The following is a 16,734-nucleotide window of genomic DNA, read 5'->3' as shown; positions in this document are numbered from 1 at the left end:
GCCACCTTTAAATACGCAGCATAGGAAATGGAATGTAAGAAATCCCAGCAATAAATAAAAAAAGATATCAGGATGAAGAAACTCCAGAGTATTCTACAAAGAAGGAAAGGGTAAGAATAATTTAAAGTAAAATATCTCGGGGCACCTGGATGGCTCAGTCCGTTAAATCTCCCAACTCCTGCTCGGGTCATGATCTTGTGGTTCGTGAGTCCGAGCCCCGCATAGGGCTCTGTGCTGACAGCTCAGAGCCTGGAGCCTGCTTCAGATTCTGTTTGTGTGTCTCTCTCCCTGCCCGTCCCCCACTTGTGCTCTGTCTCCCTCTCTCTCTCAAAAATAAATAAACAGTAAAAAAAAAAAAAAAAAAAGGTAAAATATCTCAGGGCGCCTGGGTGGCTCAGTCAGTTAAGCATCTGACTCTTGATTTTGGCTCAGGTCATGATCTCACAGTTCCTGAGATTGAGCCCTGCATCGGGCTCTGTGCTGACAGTTCAGAGCTTGCTTGGGATTCTCTGTCTCTTTCCCTCTCTCTCTGCCCCTTCCCGACTCATGTTGTCTCTGTCAAAATAAACTTAAAAAAAAAATAAAGCAAAATTCCTCCCCCCCACCCCCACCCCTCTAATACCCTCTGAAGGCAAAGGTAAGCAACCTGCTTCCTTAAGCTTCTTCCCAAAGGGAATACCAGTTGTTAAGGTGGGGGATGAGAGAGGACATATGGTTTTTCAAAGAGGACCAGAGAATTGAAGTGAGAGATGATGTGGAAAGGTAGGAAGGGGCCTTCTTGCCATGTTGAGAAGTTTGGGCTCCATCCTGAGTGTGATGAGAAGTCATGGGAAGGTTTAGAGGTGGGGAGAATGCACAGTAAGGATGGTGAGGCTGGAGGCCGAGAGGCTGTTGCAGGGAAGAAATGATGGAAACGTGGCACAAAATGATAAAACAGGTGAATAAAACAGGTTTTAGACACGTCTGCAGGGGATTTGCAGGACTTCATGGTTGAAGTGAGGAGGAGGAGGAGGAGGAAGAGGCACGGCAGCTTGTAGCTTTAGCCAATGAAGTGAAAAGTAATCCTATTAACTGAATAGGTGTATACACAAGAATAGAGGGGATTTTTATTATCCTGGGGAAATCCCTAATAGTTTTAAAGCAAAAAGGAACTCCAACTTCAGTGTGCCTGTAATTTTAGCTACACTTAAATGGCCAAAGACAGGTGTCCTTTCACTTAAATGATTCACAGACCTCCTTTAGGAGTTTATTCTAATATTTTCATAACCTGTACCACCAAGACACTCCTACTGTTATATTGAATCTAAATGAATTTTGATGTAACCAAAGATGTCTATGGTAATATGCTGTCTGTTCTGTTCTGTATAGCAGTGTTAACACAGAAATAGGTCTGAAATGATATCAAAATTTATATAGTGTGTTATAGCCTATATACATCCATTATTTTATGTGAGCCTTGCTAGGGAAGCTAGCTCATCCCTTCCTTACAAGTGTGAAGGCCAGACAGCTTGTGGGAGAGCTATAGGCAATACGTAGAAATAGTTAAGAGTTACAAACCAAGTTATCTTCCTACTTGGACAAAAATATCTTCATAATCACAAGAATGGAAAGCATGTATAAAGTCATTTTTTTATATGACTGAAAACAGGCAAAATATCAGATATGACTAAACTTAATTATCCTTGCTCATGCATGGGCACCCAACCGAACTGGCAATGTTTAGATGGATAATAAAATAATGACCTGAGTCATAAATTATTATATATTTATTTCAAAGACTATTTTTTCTTATTTTCCTTTTAGTAAAATCATAAACTGTGTTGTTATAAGCAAGATTTTCATATAGTTCGTGTTCTATTAACAATGATACTAAATGAGACCATCCTGGGGCACCTGGTGCCTCAGTCAGTTAAGCACCCTACTTCAGCTCAGGCCATGATCTTGCGGTTCATGGGTTCGAGCCCTGCGTTGGGCTCTGTGCTGATAGCTCACAGCCTGAAGCCTGCTTTGGATTCTGTGTCTCTCTCGCTCTCTCTGCCCCTCCCCCACTAGTGTCTATCTCTCTCTCAAAATAATAAACACTAAATAAATAAATAAATAAATAAGTGAGACCATCTTTCCTGAGTCAGTGTAGCTCTTTGATATTTTTTTTATTAATTTTAATTTGAGAAAGCTTCACTCTGCAAAGACAGATTTGAAAATAAACCATGGAATTTACTTATTCTGTTCAAACACTGTAATGGGATTGCATTTAATGAATTATTATTGCAGAAAATATTTTAATTTTAAAAAATAAACTATCACAACTATCAATTTGAACCGTTTCTTAAAAGTAATATAATGACAACCAAGTAGTGTGAAGTAATGTGCAGAACCAATATCAAACTTCTAGACTGCACATCTACAAGTTTAAAAGTAATATGAATTGTTTAATGTTGCCAAATGTGTGTCTCCATGTGCAAATGTAATGAATACAGTGCTAATGTGTGAGTACGCCTGCAACTACAAACATAAAGAGAAAGGAGAAAACTAGCATTCAACACTACAAGGGAACCACACTTTGTTATTTAAGAATTGCATTCATGCCATCTGAAAGGAAGGACCTGACAAGTTTAATGGTTTCATTTATGTTCTTATCAAACCAAACACTTGTGTGCTTCAAAATCTCACTGTACTCTGAAGCAGTGGTCATCTCTGATAGTGGTAATGGCCACAATCACAGCATTAGGCACACTTGTGTCTGGTTTTAGGGCATATGGTGACTGGAGAAGCATTTCTCTGGGACCTGAAGAGTTTTTCCTGAGAGCAATGTTCAGCATCATTGGTTATCAGCTTCCAAAGGAGAGGCACTCATGTCTTCTTCCCTTTTCTTATAACAGCTTAATGGAGGTATAAATCATATAACAGAAAACTCACCCCTTGAGAGTGGTTTTTAGTACATACACTTACCCTAAGAGCAACCCTGTACCTATTAGGAATCACTTCCTATACCTCCCTCCCCATCAGCCACTGGCAAATACTAATCTTCTTTATACTCTATGGAATTGCCTATTCTGCATATTTCATTCAAACAGAATCATACAATATGTAGCCTTTTTGTATCTTGCTTCTTTCATTTAGCATAATATTTTAAAGGTTCATCCATGTTGTGGTGTATATCAATACTTTTTATTCCTTTTTATGGGTGAATTATGTTCCACAGTAAGGATACATTTTGTTTATTTATTCATCAGTCAATGGACATTTGGGGTGGGTCAACTTTTTGGCTATTATGAATAACGCCACTATGAATATTTGTGTACAAGCTTTTCTGTGAACATGTTTTTGTTTCTTCGGAGCTCATACCTAGGAATGGAGTTACTGGAACATGTGGTTTACTTTATATCTAATGTTTTAAGGAATTAACCCAAAGGCTTTACAAAATAGCTGTGCAGTTTTACACCTCCACCAGCAATATATGAAGGTTCCAATTTCTCCATGTCCTTGTTAACACTTGTGTCTTTTAAAATTTTTTTAATTTTTTAAGTCCAGTGTGGGGCTTGAACTCACAGCCCTGAGATCGAGTTCCTGAGCTGAGATCAAGAGTTGGGTGCTTAACCAACTGAGCCACCCAGGTGCCCCTGTGTCTTTTTTTATTATAGCTATCCTAGTACTGAGTAATGGTGGTAAACGCTTTACAAGGTTTAACTCATTTGATCTTCCCAATATTGCTATATCCAGAAAAGGGAATTCAGATTTAGAGAGGTTCAGTAACTTGCTTAACACTAATACACTGAAAAGTGCCAAAGCTGAAATTAGAAATATGTTGCACGAATACTCTTTGAACACTCAGGAGAATGAAAACAATTTGGGCAAGTTTCACCTCCCCCCACCCTTTTAGCAAGACCTTCCTGAGTTTAAAATCTTCTGTTCTATCCAAGTTAGTCTCCCGTTGATGTCCTGAATCTACTCCTGCTTCATGCTTCAGAGCTAACTGGTACTGAGACATAATATTGAGAATAAGAGGGAGAAGGAAATAGTTCCAATTAAAGCAAAAATTTCCATTTAGCCACTGATAATTTGTAAATATAAATTTGGAATTTTAAAAAATCATTAAAAATCAATTTGAAAAGCCTAATTTTCCAAGTATGATCTTCATTACTCTTGGGCCAAAATTGTTTCCAAGGTACACATTTCCAGTTTCAATGAAGTCAGTGGAAATTGACTTCAAATTGAAGCCAATTTTTATGTTTTAATTCCATAAAGATATATGCTACCTTTTAACCTTCTAATTTACAGTAATTTATAATTATAAAATGTTTACATATTATTATATTAACAGTTACACAGAAGCATATCTATTAATGTTTGTTCTCAAAAATAGAAGTGTCACCATTTTTAAAAACATGGTAATAAAGTAAATGCATTTAACTCAGTGTTTAGGAAAGACTTGGAATAGACTCTTTTGACTCTTAGGTTAGGAATTTTTTCATCCCTAACTTATGTTTGACTTTCCTAAGGGGCAGTATAGTGAACTGTCATAAGGGAGGAAAGCAGCACACGACCTGGCGCCACAATAACAAGGTTTTCTTGTTTTCCCTTGATCTAGCCTTTCTTTGTCTTTGCTGTCCATTAAATTAAGAAATCTTCCCGAATAGTCATAAGAGAGCTCTTCTTCTGGCAAAATGTCTTTGGCTGCAAAAAGTGCCAACTTGGGTACCATTGAGTCAATTCGGACAGGAATCATCAAGAGGTTTGGCTCACAAGAATGGTTAAGAAATCTTCCAATATTTCCTATAGAGGCAGGATCAACAAATGTTTCTATTACCTGCCCACTGTAAACATGTTCTCTGACGGCTATAATGTAATTTGGGTCCTGTATTGTTTGTAACTGAATTCTTCTCTGTACTTCAGAGTATCCCAAAACTTCTCCGGCATATTCACAGACAAACCGTCCTTTTGGTATAAATTCCAAGGTACGAAGTCCCCAGCCTTTTTTATCCGTCTTGAACACCTGGAGTTGGAACTGTAGACCTTGCTGGACCACTCTGTTCTTGCAGTGGTCACTGCACTGGCAGAGGATATTGCATTCAAAAACCGGGTTGGCACACTTGCCTTGGGATCCTGTATCTATAAGGCAGGAATTATCATCATAGTTCTCTGCATGACGGAGACAGGAGCAAGTACCAGGGAGGCAGGTTTTGAGACAAATGCATCCGGGAAAGGTTATTTGTGTGGGATCGATGTCTGTTCCAGGTCCAGCTACGTGGTCAGGAGTATACTGCAAAACCAGAAATGCTGTAAGTCAGCATGCCATGGCATGTATTTCATATACATTTCAAGCAGCTTTTGGATGAGACACTTCCTAATTCCAACATATATAAAAATAGGTTCAAACGAAACTAACAAAGAACAACAATCTGTTAAAATATTTTTTGAAAACATACCTCTTCAATTTAAAAAGATTAATTTTTACTTTTTTAAAGTTTATTTGTTTTGAGAGAGAGAGAGTTAGTGAGTGGGGGAGGGGCAGAGAGAAAGGGAGAGAGAGAATCTTGAGCAGGCTCGGCAACGTCAGTGCAGAGCCTGATGTGGGGCTTGAACCTGTGAACCGTGAGATTATGACCTGAGCTGAAGTCAAGAATTGGATGCTTCACTGACGGAGCCACCCAGGCACCCCAAGATTAATTTTTACATTTAAAACTCTGTGGTTTTATTTTAGGTATGGGGTAACAAAAGAAAAAAGAAGTTTTTCTCTCATCAGAAATTGGAAGATTGGTAACTCATTTTGTTTTCTTCTTTAATATCAGAAAAATCAGTGCTGAGTTTAGTTTTTGAATGCAGTTAAGAATTTCGCCCTTGGCTCTTGATCTTTTCACATTTATCTGACAATATAAATGTATGTATGTATTTTTCTTAAATGTTTGCTTATTTTTAGAGAGTGCGTGCATGTGTGCGCACACAAGCGGGGGGAGGGGCAGAGAGAGAGAGGGAGAGAGAGAAAATCCCATTTGGAGCTTCAACAAACCATGAGTTCATGACCTGAGCCAAAATCAAGATTCTGATGCTTAATTGACTGAGCCGCCCAGGCACCCCTGCATGTATGTATTTTATTGAGTCATCGCAGATGCTTTTTGGGGATAAGAAAGTCATAAATGATAAATAACTTAATGAAAAGTGGACTGTGGAAGAAAGTCTTCCATTGATTTTTAAAGGAATTATTAACTTGAAGATTACTTAAATTCCTAAATATTCTTTGATGTTCAAAAAAGACACTATTACTTCAGAGTTTTACTTGAGTCTTCACAATGTTAAAAATAGGCAAAATTGGCCAAGAAATTGCAGACAGAATTCCAAAAATCATACTTGTTATATAGATATTAATAAATGTAGATGTATTACATACATGTGAAGAAATCCTGTTTTTATTAAATGGTAAAGAGATAATATGGAAAAGTTTCTTACATTACAGAAAAAGAAGAAAGTCTCAAGTCTAACATCTCTGTGTGAAAACTGATCTCCGGTTATTTCCTCACTAGCATAATGAAGCATATTTCCAAACCTTAAAGATTAAAGTACATCTTATTACTTTTTTAATGTTTTTCTTTATTTTTGAGACAGAGAGAGACAGAGCATGAGCAGGGGAGGGGCAGAGACACACACACACGTGTGCGCGCATACACACACACACACACACACACACACACACACACAGAATCCGAAGCAGGCTCCAGGCTCTGAGCTGTCAGCACACAGCCTGACACAGGGCTCGATCTCATGAACCATGAGATCATGATCTGAGTTGAAGTCGGACGCTTAACTGACTGGGCCACGCTGGCGCCCCTAAAGTATCTCTTATAAGCCCAGATATTTCCTTATGTATAGAATAATTTTTGCTTAAATGGAAACTAATTCATTTATTTATACCTGCTGTTAGTATTCTTGGACCCAATTTCAGTGTGGCGGTAGTGGTGGGGTTTTCCCACACCTCTAACAAGCAATGCATCAGACACCAGGTCGGTATACTATAATTCAACTCAGTTCTGACACTATCCAATAGCATCACATTCCACAGTCTAAGGAGTCAGTCCTAAGACTGCTTCCCACCACCTTCAGAAACCAGTCCCAAGCTCAAGTTGTCATAAGTGCTTCTAACTGATGGGTTGTATACTGGAGGTTCCCATGACCCCTTCCTTGGACTTCAGACACCAGTCACAAATCCACGTTGTTACTGACCTTATGGCCAACAAGCTGTAAATCAGAAGTTCTCAAAATCCCCTCCTTGGGTTCGATTAATTTGCTAGAATTGTTCACAGAACTCAGAGAAAAATTTTACATAGCAGACACCAGTTTATTGTAAAAGGATACAACTCAGAACAGCCAGATGGAAGAGATGAATAGAGCAAGGTATGGGGAGAGGGAGAGGAGCTTCCATGCCTTCCGCAGGCATGCCACACTCGCAGCACCTTTGCTCCCAGCTCTCTGAACGCTGTTTTCTTGGGCTTTTATGGAGGCTTGATCACAGAGGCAAGATTAATTAAAACTGGCTACTGGCAAATGATTCAACCTCTAGCCCCTCTTGTAGCTGGAGGTTAGGGGTGAGGGTACTGAAAGTTCCAACTCTCAAATCACCTGGTTGGCTCCACTGGCAACCAGCTCTCACCTTCAGGTGCTTTCCAAAACTTGCCTCATTAACATAACAAAAGATACCTTTGGCTGCTCTCATCACTTAGTGAATAACAAGGGTTCTAGGAACTTGGTGCCAGAAATGGGGACAAAGATCACATATGTATTTCTTATCACAAAATCACAGCTGCACAGCTGTGTTGTTCCAAAAAGGATTTAATGAGACTTACAAAGATATAAGATAAATGAACAATACATAGGAAATGTAAGGTGAAGAACAGGAAGAGCTAGTTGAGAGAGCTTAGGCACACAAAGTGTGCCTATCAAGAAGTAAACTGGATGTTTGGTTCTGAGCACAGCCACTTCCAAGAGGGAAATACGAAATGACATATGGCTTACACTATCCATAAAGAACATTCTCACTGTTCAGAAGTACTGACTTTTTCCAGTATGGAAACTGGAGGGAAATTTCACCATTGTGTCTGTCTAAACCATTCTCTTCCAGAAAGCAGTTTCATGGGCTGTTTCTCATTCTGACTTTCAACAAAGGCTACTGGCATGCTGCCCATGCAGAGAGAGTAAGAGCAGTACTGTGAGGGACCAGCTGTAGAGGCTTTAATTCAGGGATAGATTTTAAGAGTATCTAGAGGAATGTCTGAACCGCCTATCTCTCAGGACTAAGCTTTGGAGAAAGTATTAAACAACATGTACTTACATACCCTGTGGTGGAGCCTTGGTGGAGCTATGCAGTTAGGCTCAAAACCCTACATTTTAAAAAACGTTGAGCTGGGGTAAGGATTGACATCCTCTGTGTAAGATGAGGAGTATGAGTGGGAGCACCTGCGGGGGAAGGCCAACACTCTGCTTAAAAAGTGATTTGGGGGTGGAGAGCGGAAATAGCTTCTCTTGTTTGTGTCGTTTCTTACAGCTTTAGCTTAGTAGAGATGTCCTAAAGGGATAAAGAATGGCTTAGAAAAAGATGCCCTATCAGTCACATTCAATGGCTGCTGTTTTATACAGAATCTACTTCCAGCTTTTGAAAGAGTCAAGGTTGAAACATAAATGGTTATGAGACATTTTAAAAAAGTACTTGCAAAATGAAGATTTTACTGTTTCTCTGTTAAACTTCTCATGAAGAATTCTTTTAAATTAATTTCTTCTTAAAAGTGCACATATTTTTAAAGTACCATATAAATCACTAAAGTCTAAAGTGATTTTTTTTTTTTTTTTGGATACAGATAATTCCTTTTAAAATCAAGTCTGACTTATTGCCGTTTTCTAACCAGAAGAGCGTATTATTCTTTGTTGAATTTATTTGGGTGTGGTGAGGTTTGGAAAAATACATTTATTTGCTTATTTTTATTTACATATTTAAAAAAAGATATTGGAGAATCTAGTGATACAGTTTTTGTTTTTTTTTTAAATTCTGGAATTTAAACTTGATGCTCAATCTAAGGTCTTTTAGAGATAGATTATAAATAATTCCAAATGAGCTGCAGACACCTTCCAAAAGATAATAGAGACCTCTGGATAAACTTCTTGTTTGAAGAGAATATTTGTTTTCCCTTATGGATGTAATCCTTAACCCTGATACCAATGCTTAACACAAATCATTTTATCTCCATATATTTCCATTTTCTCTTCCATAAACAGTCAGTAAAATACCACTCCAGGAAGATGATTCACCTGACTTAGAAAAATGGCTAAAGAATAATCTTTTGAAAACCATTTCTAATTTAACATGATTTACAGGTATCTAACTACATATTGAAAACTTGTTTTCAGAAATAATCTGATGTCACTGACCTGATATTCTATTCAAATATTATGTTATGCAAATTGTTAACTCTTGAGAATCTGAAAGCTAATGTTAAGTGCATCATAAATGGGGAGTCAGTTGACCTGAGTTTAAAGGCTCCTAATTTGTAGCTCTTTCCATAGTCTGTCCTCTACTTCCTGGAACAAAGCCCAGGACCAAACTGATTCAGAAAAAAGGGTGTTACTCTGAGGATTTTTGTGCTTACCTTCAACCAAGGAGAGATCAAAGCTTGAGGAATGAGACCACAGAGGACATGTTTTTACTCATCCAGCATCTGTTCCTTTTCTTCTGATAACAGCACCTTGACTTCTCAGGGAAACCTTCCCACTACTGTCTCAGTGGTTAGGATGGCGGATACTTGGTTAATCAGGTCATCATTTGTTCCTTTCAACAGTGTTTGGTTGGATCTGCTTGGTACTTAAGCCAGATCAGTGAAAAATAATTCTTGGGGTGCCAGGGTGACTCAGTCAGTTGAGTGTCCAACTTCGGCTCAGGTCATGATCTCACGGTTCATGGGATTGAGCCCTACATTGGGCTCTGTGCTGTCAGTGCAGAGTGGGCTTTGGATCCTCTACCCCCTCTCTCTCTGCCCCTCCCCCGTTCATGCTCACTCTCTCAAATAAACATAAAAAAAAAAGATTCTGGGATTTCTGCTTAAACAATCAGCAAGAGACATTCTCATTCTACCTGTTCACCTGGAAATCTCAAATTCTACTGCATACGTAAGACCTACTGAATGTGTAGCCAACCAGCGGAAAGAGGAGCAGGTGTGCAAAGGGTGGAGGTGGTAGAAAGAAATATCTGATGACATCGTTAGAGTTCTTATATCTGGACATGCCTATAATTACCACTCTTGGACTTTGCTGTTATGAGGCAATTCCTTCCTTTTTATGCTTGAGTTAGTTTATATTGTATTTTTATTTCTCGCAAATGACTCTTTTTTCTTTTTTATAATTTATTTATTTATTTTGAGAGAAGAGAGTGAGTGAGCAGAGGAGGGGCAGACCGAGAGAGACAGAGAGAGAATCCCAAGCAGGCTCCGTGCTGTCAGTGTGGAGCCCGATGCAGGGTTTGATCCCATGAACTGTGAGATCATGACCTGCGCTGAAATCAAGAGTCAGACACTGAACCACTTAGGCGCCCCACAGACAAATGACTCTTTATTGATACAGTCATGGTGGAAGCTGACAATGGTTCCAGGAAATGGCTGAAAAATTTAGTCAAAGATATAAATGGTAATGAGAATTCAGGTCTCCAATTGGGAGATGAGGCTAAGGCAAGATGTGCAGGAGGCCAGAGATGCCTGTGACAGGCAATGGTGAGCTTTTTTTTTCTTTTTTTTTTTTAATGTTTACTTATTTTGAGAGAGAGCATGAGCTGGGGGAGGGACAGAGAGATAGGAGAGAGAGAATCCCAAGCAGGCTCTGCACTGTCAGCCCAGAGCCGTACACAGGGCTCGATCCCACAGATCATGAGATCGTGACCTGAGCAGAAATCAAGCGTTGGATGCTTAACCAACTGAGCCACCCAGGCTCCCCAGTGGAGAACTTCTTAATGTAGAGCATGGAATGTCCTAAAGGAGACACGTACAGAACATAGACACATATACAATCCTCTTGTTAGCATTGTGACTTAGGGCAAGCTTCAGGTAAGCACCTATAAAACAAGAATAATACCTGTACCTGCCCCCCACCCCAGGTATTATTAAATTTAAATAACTAACACCATACTCAGTGCCAGGCCCTTTATATCTTTAGAATAGTAGCTTCCTTCAATGCTTCTAGATGTTATTTCTAGGTTTTATATTTAAAACATCATATATTTCTGGCACATTACTTAATCTCTCTAAATATTTCCTTTCTGTCTATCTCAAAGGTGGCTGTGAAGGAAAATAAAGTCAAAGAATCCATGTACAAAGCTTACTCTAGTGGCTGGCACATAAGTGTTCAATATGAATTATGTAGGCTATCTAGTAGGGTGGTGGAAACAACAGATTCTGAAGTTAAATTTTCCAGGTTCAAACATAGTCAAACCAAAATTATCTCTAGGAGACCATGTGACTATATTCCTATCTTCCATTACTTGTTCATCTTGAAAGGGAGGAAACTAAGAATTGACCCAGCACACACATCTTTCATTCATCCATAAATATTGCCTTATTGCCCATTATGTGCACGTGCCAGGATTTAGAAAGAACCAGTCAGAAAAATACAAAAAGGACACAAAGAATGGGATTTTTATCATTTCTTTGTATTGTAATAACATAAATTTTACTTTTTCTTGGTATGTATCAAAATGCAAACATTGATCATGCAAGAGTTGGGAATAAATGCAAAATGACAAAGGCAAAATCACATAGCAGAAACCAGATCCTTGAAGAACTGGGTGGAGATTTCAAGTTTTTTGACACAAAACTTAAAACTTTTTTATAAACCATCGTCACTCAAGAAGCCCAGGAGAAATCATGTTGAAAAGCAAATACACCTCCTTGGCTAGTCTCAAACGCAATCTCTCTCTTTTCTGAACTAGACCTGCACTTATTAAAAGCATGAACTTTGGGATTTAAATGGCATGGCCTGTAGGGGTCTCCAGTTCTACTACAAGTGTGAGTCTTGTTTTTCTAACAAATATATGTCTCAAAGAAATGGTGCTGTGATTTGGGGTATGACACGGTAATGGGGGATGAGTTACTTTTCAGAGCGCTAGGCACAGGGCAGCTGGCTTAGGAAATATTTTTTGGCTGCTTGACTGCACTTCTTGATAACTTCTGATCAAAAGTCTGACTTTTCTAAGTCACATTCTATATCAAAGCCCCAGAAACTTAACTATGACACTGCATAATATTTTGGGCTTAAAACCTAGGCCTTGATTCTGAATTTTAAGGAAGTACTGTGAAAATCTTCATTCCTTTTTTGGTTGTGTTGAAACACCAGCTACATGAATCTTTGTACTTGGCCTCTACCCCATGAGTTTGTTTTTGCTTCAAGCAGCTATTAAGAGCGTGTGAGCCAGATAATTCTTGTCAAGGCCAAGCTGAAATCTTAATGTTTCAGAAACCTGAAAGCTGGTTTCAGAAACCTGAAAAAAAGGCTAAATTCAACACTCAGTTGAAGAAAATCAATTAGTTTACTTTCTGTTTGGCTTTCAACACAGATGGCATTATGATAGGCTTGTTTCCAGTATGAACATGTGAATGTTCTTTTTGCCTTTTCACACAGTACTCAAAGGCAAACTAGACACAAAGTTATTTTTAACATGAGTTTTTCATGCCTTAATTCCTATGTGTGTACATGCCTGTGAAGGCAGGGTTTGGGGTAAGCAAGCTGTTTTGACCTTTCATAAGACTTGTTTTGTGCTCTATGAACATATGAAAGCAAACTAGTTAAAGGCACTTCAGGCTTGTCATAAATATGTTTCAAGCATGTTTTATCTTCTTGGTAAGACTATAAGCTCCTTGAGGAAGGATCTTAGTAATCCTGACTCTATCCAGAGCTATGCATATAGGCTGGCAGCTGGAATACTGTGGGATTGAGTCTTGGTCTCCAGATTTTCACTTATGCCCATTAACTGTAGGTGTAAGTACCAGTCATAAGGCTTCCTTTCTCCTCCCTCTACCCTCTCCTCCTGACCCCCATAGCAAATGAATGCTTTCTATATGGTCTTGTAAGCTCAAAAGAAAAGTTGTCACCATTTTATCTTCTACGTCTAGCTTAACGCCTAGCACATTATACACAATCAATTATTTGCTGAATAAAGAAAACATTTGTCAGGATTTTGGACCACATATTCGGCAATGTTTGGTACTGAATAAGCTTTTAGGGATTACAGTTGAATCCCTAAAGTGTTTGGTCCTAGCCAACTATATTATTAACCATAAACTGCCTGAGGTAGTTTGAGGAAAAATAACCTTTTCTGACATTAATATCCTGCCCACTCTGAAAACTGCTATTGAATCTAGTTTTATTTGAGCTTCACAACCCTAGGAAGGAGGGGCACACGGGGCTCAATACTGACAATGTACATGACAAGGGTTATACATTTTTAATTATTTTCATTTACAGATGAAGAAGCGCAGGCTCCAAGAAATAGCTAAGATGGCCAAGCCCTGAACTCACCCTCTCCTACTTCCAAGTCCAGCGCTCCTTTCACTCCATCATTGTTTTTTAGTCATATTATTTAGGCAACAAGCAGTCCAAGGTCACAGGAGTGGGAAAGTTATTTCAGGAAAGGTTTTGATGTGGTAACAGTGCAGAACATTTCCTGAGTTCTTTTAGCAAACCAGAAGTGCATTTTACTTGTAATTCTCAAAGCAATCCGGGAGAAGCACTATTATTTTAATCGTACACGGGAGGATTCCAAGGCTTAGCTGAGGCTAGTTTATATTTGCAAAAGACCTCAGACCACGAGGGAGACTCAGCAAAGTCTCATCCTAGGGACTAGGACCTAAGTTTGTAACCCTACCACTAAGCTGAGGGCCATTAATACGGCCCATGCCTTATCTTACATATGAGACACCTAACACCAGAGAGGTAAATGATTTGCCCCGATCCCTCAATGAGTTCTGGGGACAGAACCAGGGGAAAAAAAGGCCAGTTTCTCAGGGCTGTTTCCAAGGGACCTCACGAAACGCTTGGCTTTGCCCTTCAGGGAACTGCCAGTCTATGGGCAGAAAAGAGGAATATTCTTGTTGTTAAGGTCATTACGGAGGGTTCATAGAAAAAGACTAAAACCGGGGTGCCTGTGTGGCTCAGTCGGTTGAGCGCCAACCTCGCTTCAGGTCATCATCTCACAGTTCGTAAGTTGGAGCACTAGGTCGGGTTCTGCCCAGACAGCTCAGATGGATTCGGTGTCTCCCTCTCTACCCCTCCCCGGCTCATGCTCTGTCTCTCTCTCTGAAAAATAAACATTAAAAAAATAAAAATAAATAAATAAAAAAGATAAAGACGAAAACCTGAGCATGTAAGAGCTATTCCTGCGCGAAACAGCTCTGCGATGGGGTAAGAAAGAACGTCGAGAAGTACGGGTACAACTTGCGGTATGAGCGCCACAGAACTTCGGCCCGGTGTGGAAGCAACGCACTTGGTCCTTGGGGCTATTCAGCTCCGCCCCCAACCTGGACCGGCGCCAGCTCCACCCGGGTGGCTGAGCCGTCAGTGCCCGTGGCGGGCAAACTTCCCCGGAGAGCTAGGCGCCGGCACCCACCAGCCCCACTCTCTGCGGCTGAGCCCCGCCCCCTACCTGGAAAGGCTCTGGCTCCGCCCCCGGGGGCCACGCGCTCACGGGCACGTTCTCCAGGCCGCGCGCAATATCCAGGCGCTCCGTCGGTCTCTCAGGCCCTTCCTTAGACGTTGCCATTACCGCAAGACTCTCTTTCTACTCTCCCGCGGACATTTCCTGTCGTCTCGAGGCGCTGGCCACCTAGATGATTTTGAGCCTCGCAGAGGATGCTGGGAATCACGGGTCGTGCGCCTCCGCTGCCTTTTGGGAATCGTAGTTTTTCTCTCTCCTTTCACAAGTGGCCTGTGAGGGAGTCTTCTCAGCTTTCCTCTACGTTTTGGTGTGGCTCGCTCTGTTTTGAGCCAGATGCACAACAAATAATACAAAGCTTTGTAAGGTACGGACGTAGCTTTGGAACCATAAAATGAAGTGCTTTAATTTTTCCTGTGAGCCTCAGGGAGGGTTGGAGGTGAAGTCATTTGTGTAGGTTTCTGAGGGCTGGGAAGATTGCGGGAGTGGGGGGAGGAGCGCGCTCTAAGCTGAGTGGGGAGTTGCACACCGGGGTTTTTCAGGTTCTGGAACTTGCGTGGAAGTTGGGTGACATGTGAAGGGGTTTGCTCTCAGGCGGCAGAATAGCCTTTAGGGCGTCGTAAGGCATATTGGGAACGCCCTGATTGCGGTATCTGTTTCCCATCAGCTTCCCGTTTCCTAGAAAAAACTCTGCCTCAACAAAGGATTCTGATAAAAACTCGAAATTGTTGAATCCAGTGGGATATTTCCCAAGTTGTCTGACCTGGTTGTCCTGTCGCATCTACTTGAAACCCCGTCTCATTGCAGCTTCTGTGGCACCTGCCCTGGATGGGCTGCCCTCTGGCTGACTGTCCTTTCCCGCCTGATTCTGAAATATTGGTGTGTGTCCCTCAGGTTTCTGCCTCTGCTCCTTCTCACTTGCCTTGTCTGGGCTTCCTCAGTAATAGCATTTCCCCACATAGCTTCAAATACTGTTATAAAGTATTAGGTATTCTCTCTCCAGCTCAGACGTGGATATCTGCTTCGCTCTGGTTGTGGATAGCCGATTATTGAACATAAAAAAAATTTTTTTAATGTTTTTTTATTCTAGAGAGAAAGACAGAGCGTGAGCGTGTGAGGGGCAGAGAGAGAGAGAGAGAGAGAGAGAGAGAGAGTCTGAAGCAGGCTCCAGGCTCTGAGCTGTCAGCAGAGTGGATCGCAGGGCCCCAACTCTGGTACCTGGAGATCATGACCTGAGCCCAAGTCAGATGCTTAACTAGCTGAGCCACCCAGGTTCCCCTGATTATTGAACATTTTTCCTGTCTTACAGACACCACAAGTTCATATGGACCTTAGGTGACTAATTCTTCTGCAAATCTTCCTTTTCTCTTTTAAAATAAACCGGGACAGTAATTTGTCCACGATTGCCAGAGTTACTAAAGCAACAAACCAAAGCATTTCCCTGTATTTCTTCCTCACTTTAGACCTCCATAGCTAGGAGCTTCCTGGCCAAATCTTGGTGATTCTACTTTTGTAATTTTTCACATTTTCATTTCTATTTAGTCTCAGGTTGTGGTTTCTTCCTTTGACTCTTGAAATTCTTTTCTTCGAGTCTAACATTCTCCCAAATCACCCTTACTTTATTATACTTTGTTTAAAATCTGTACTTAAAACAGACACATAGACCAATGGAATAGAATAAAGAACCCAGAATTGGACCCTCAAATGTATGGCCAACTAATCTTTGACAAAGCAGGAAAGTGTATCCAAGAAAAAAGTCTCTTCAGCAAACGTTGCTAGAAGAACTGGACAGCAACATACAGAGGAATGAGTGGACCACTTTTTTACACCATACACAAAAATAAACTCAAAATTACGAAAGACCTAAATGTGAGACAGGAAACTATCAAAACCCTAGAGGAGAACGTAGGCAACAACCTCTTTGACCTCAGCCGCAGCAACTTTTTCCTGGACACATCTCTGAAGGCAAGGGAAATAAAAGCAAAAATGAACTATTGGGACCTCATCAAGATAAAAAACTTCTGCACAGCTAAGGAAACATTCAACAAAACTAAAAAGCAACC

At 40.4% G+C, this 16,734-nt stretch overlaps 1 protein-coding gene and 1 long non-coding RNA gene across 2 annotated transcripts in view; one reads left to right on the top strand and one right to left on the bottom strand.

Moving 5' to 3' along the window:
- Positions 1-2,131: 2,131 nt before the first annotated feature.
- Positions 2,132-14,865, bottom strand: LOC123605911 (histone-lysine N-methyltransferase SETMAR). Its single transcript, XM_045493607.1, has 2 exons — positions 14,663-14,865; positions 2,132-5,260 (listed from the first exon to the last, which is right to left on the bottom strand). The coding sequence occupies exons 1-2, from the start codon at positions 14,777-14,779 to the stop codon at positions 4,475-4,477; spliced, it is 903 nt and encodes a 300-aa protein (XP_045349563.1). The 5' UTR covers positions 14,780-14,865; the 3' UTR covers positions 2,132-4,474.
- Positions 14,866-14,926: 61 nt separating this feature from the next.
- LOC123605912 overlaps positions 14,927-16,734 on the top strand; it is a 57,164-nt gene continuing 55,356 nt past the window's right edge. Inside the window, exon 1 of the long non-coding RNA XR_006715991.1 lies at positions 14,927-15,038. This is a non-coding gene — a long non-coding RNA (uncharacterized LOC123605912). The remainder of the gene's footprint in view (positions 15,039-16,734) is intronic.

This window comes from Leopardus geoffroyi, chromosome A2, assembly GCF_018350155.1.
Source record: "Leopardus geoffroyi isolate Oge1 chromosome A2, O.geoffroyi_Oge1_pat1.0, whole genome shotgun sequence".
NCBI lineage: Eukaryota > Metazoa > Chordata > Mammalia > Carnivora > Felidae > Leopardus > Leopardus geoffroyi.
This window is presented reverse-complemented; position numbering and strand designations above follow the sequence as displayed.

Excerpts from the sequence above, each read along its gene's own strand:
- LOC123605911 (XM_045493607.1), bottom strand. The coding sequence starts at position 14,779 with ATGGCAACGTCTAAGGAAGGGCCTGAGAGACCGACGGAGCGCCTGGAT. Across the intron at positions 5,261-14,662 it reads CGGAGCCAGAGCCTTTCCAG|TATACTCCTGACCACGTAGC; the intron begins GTAGGGGGCGGG and ends CTGGTTTTGCAG.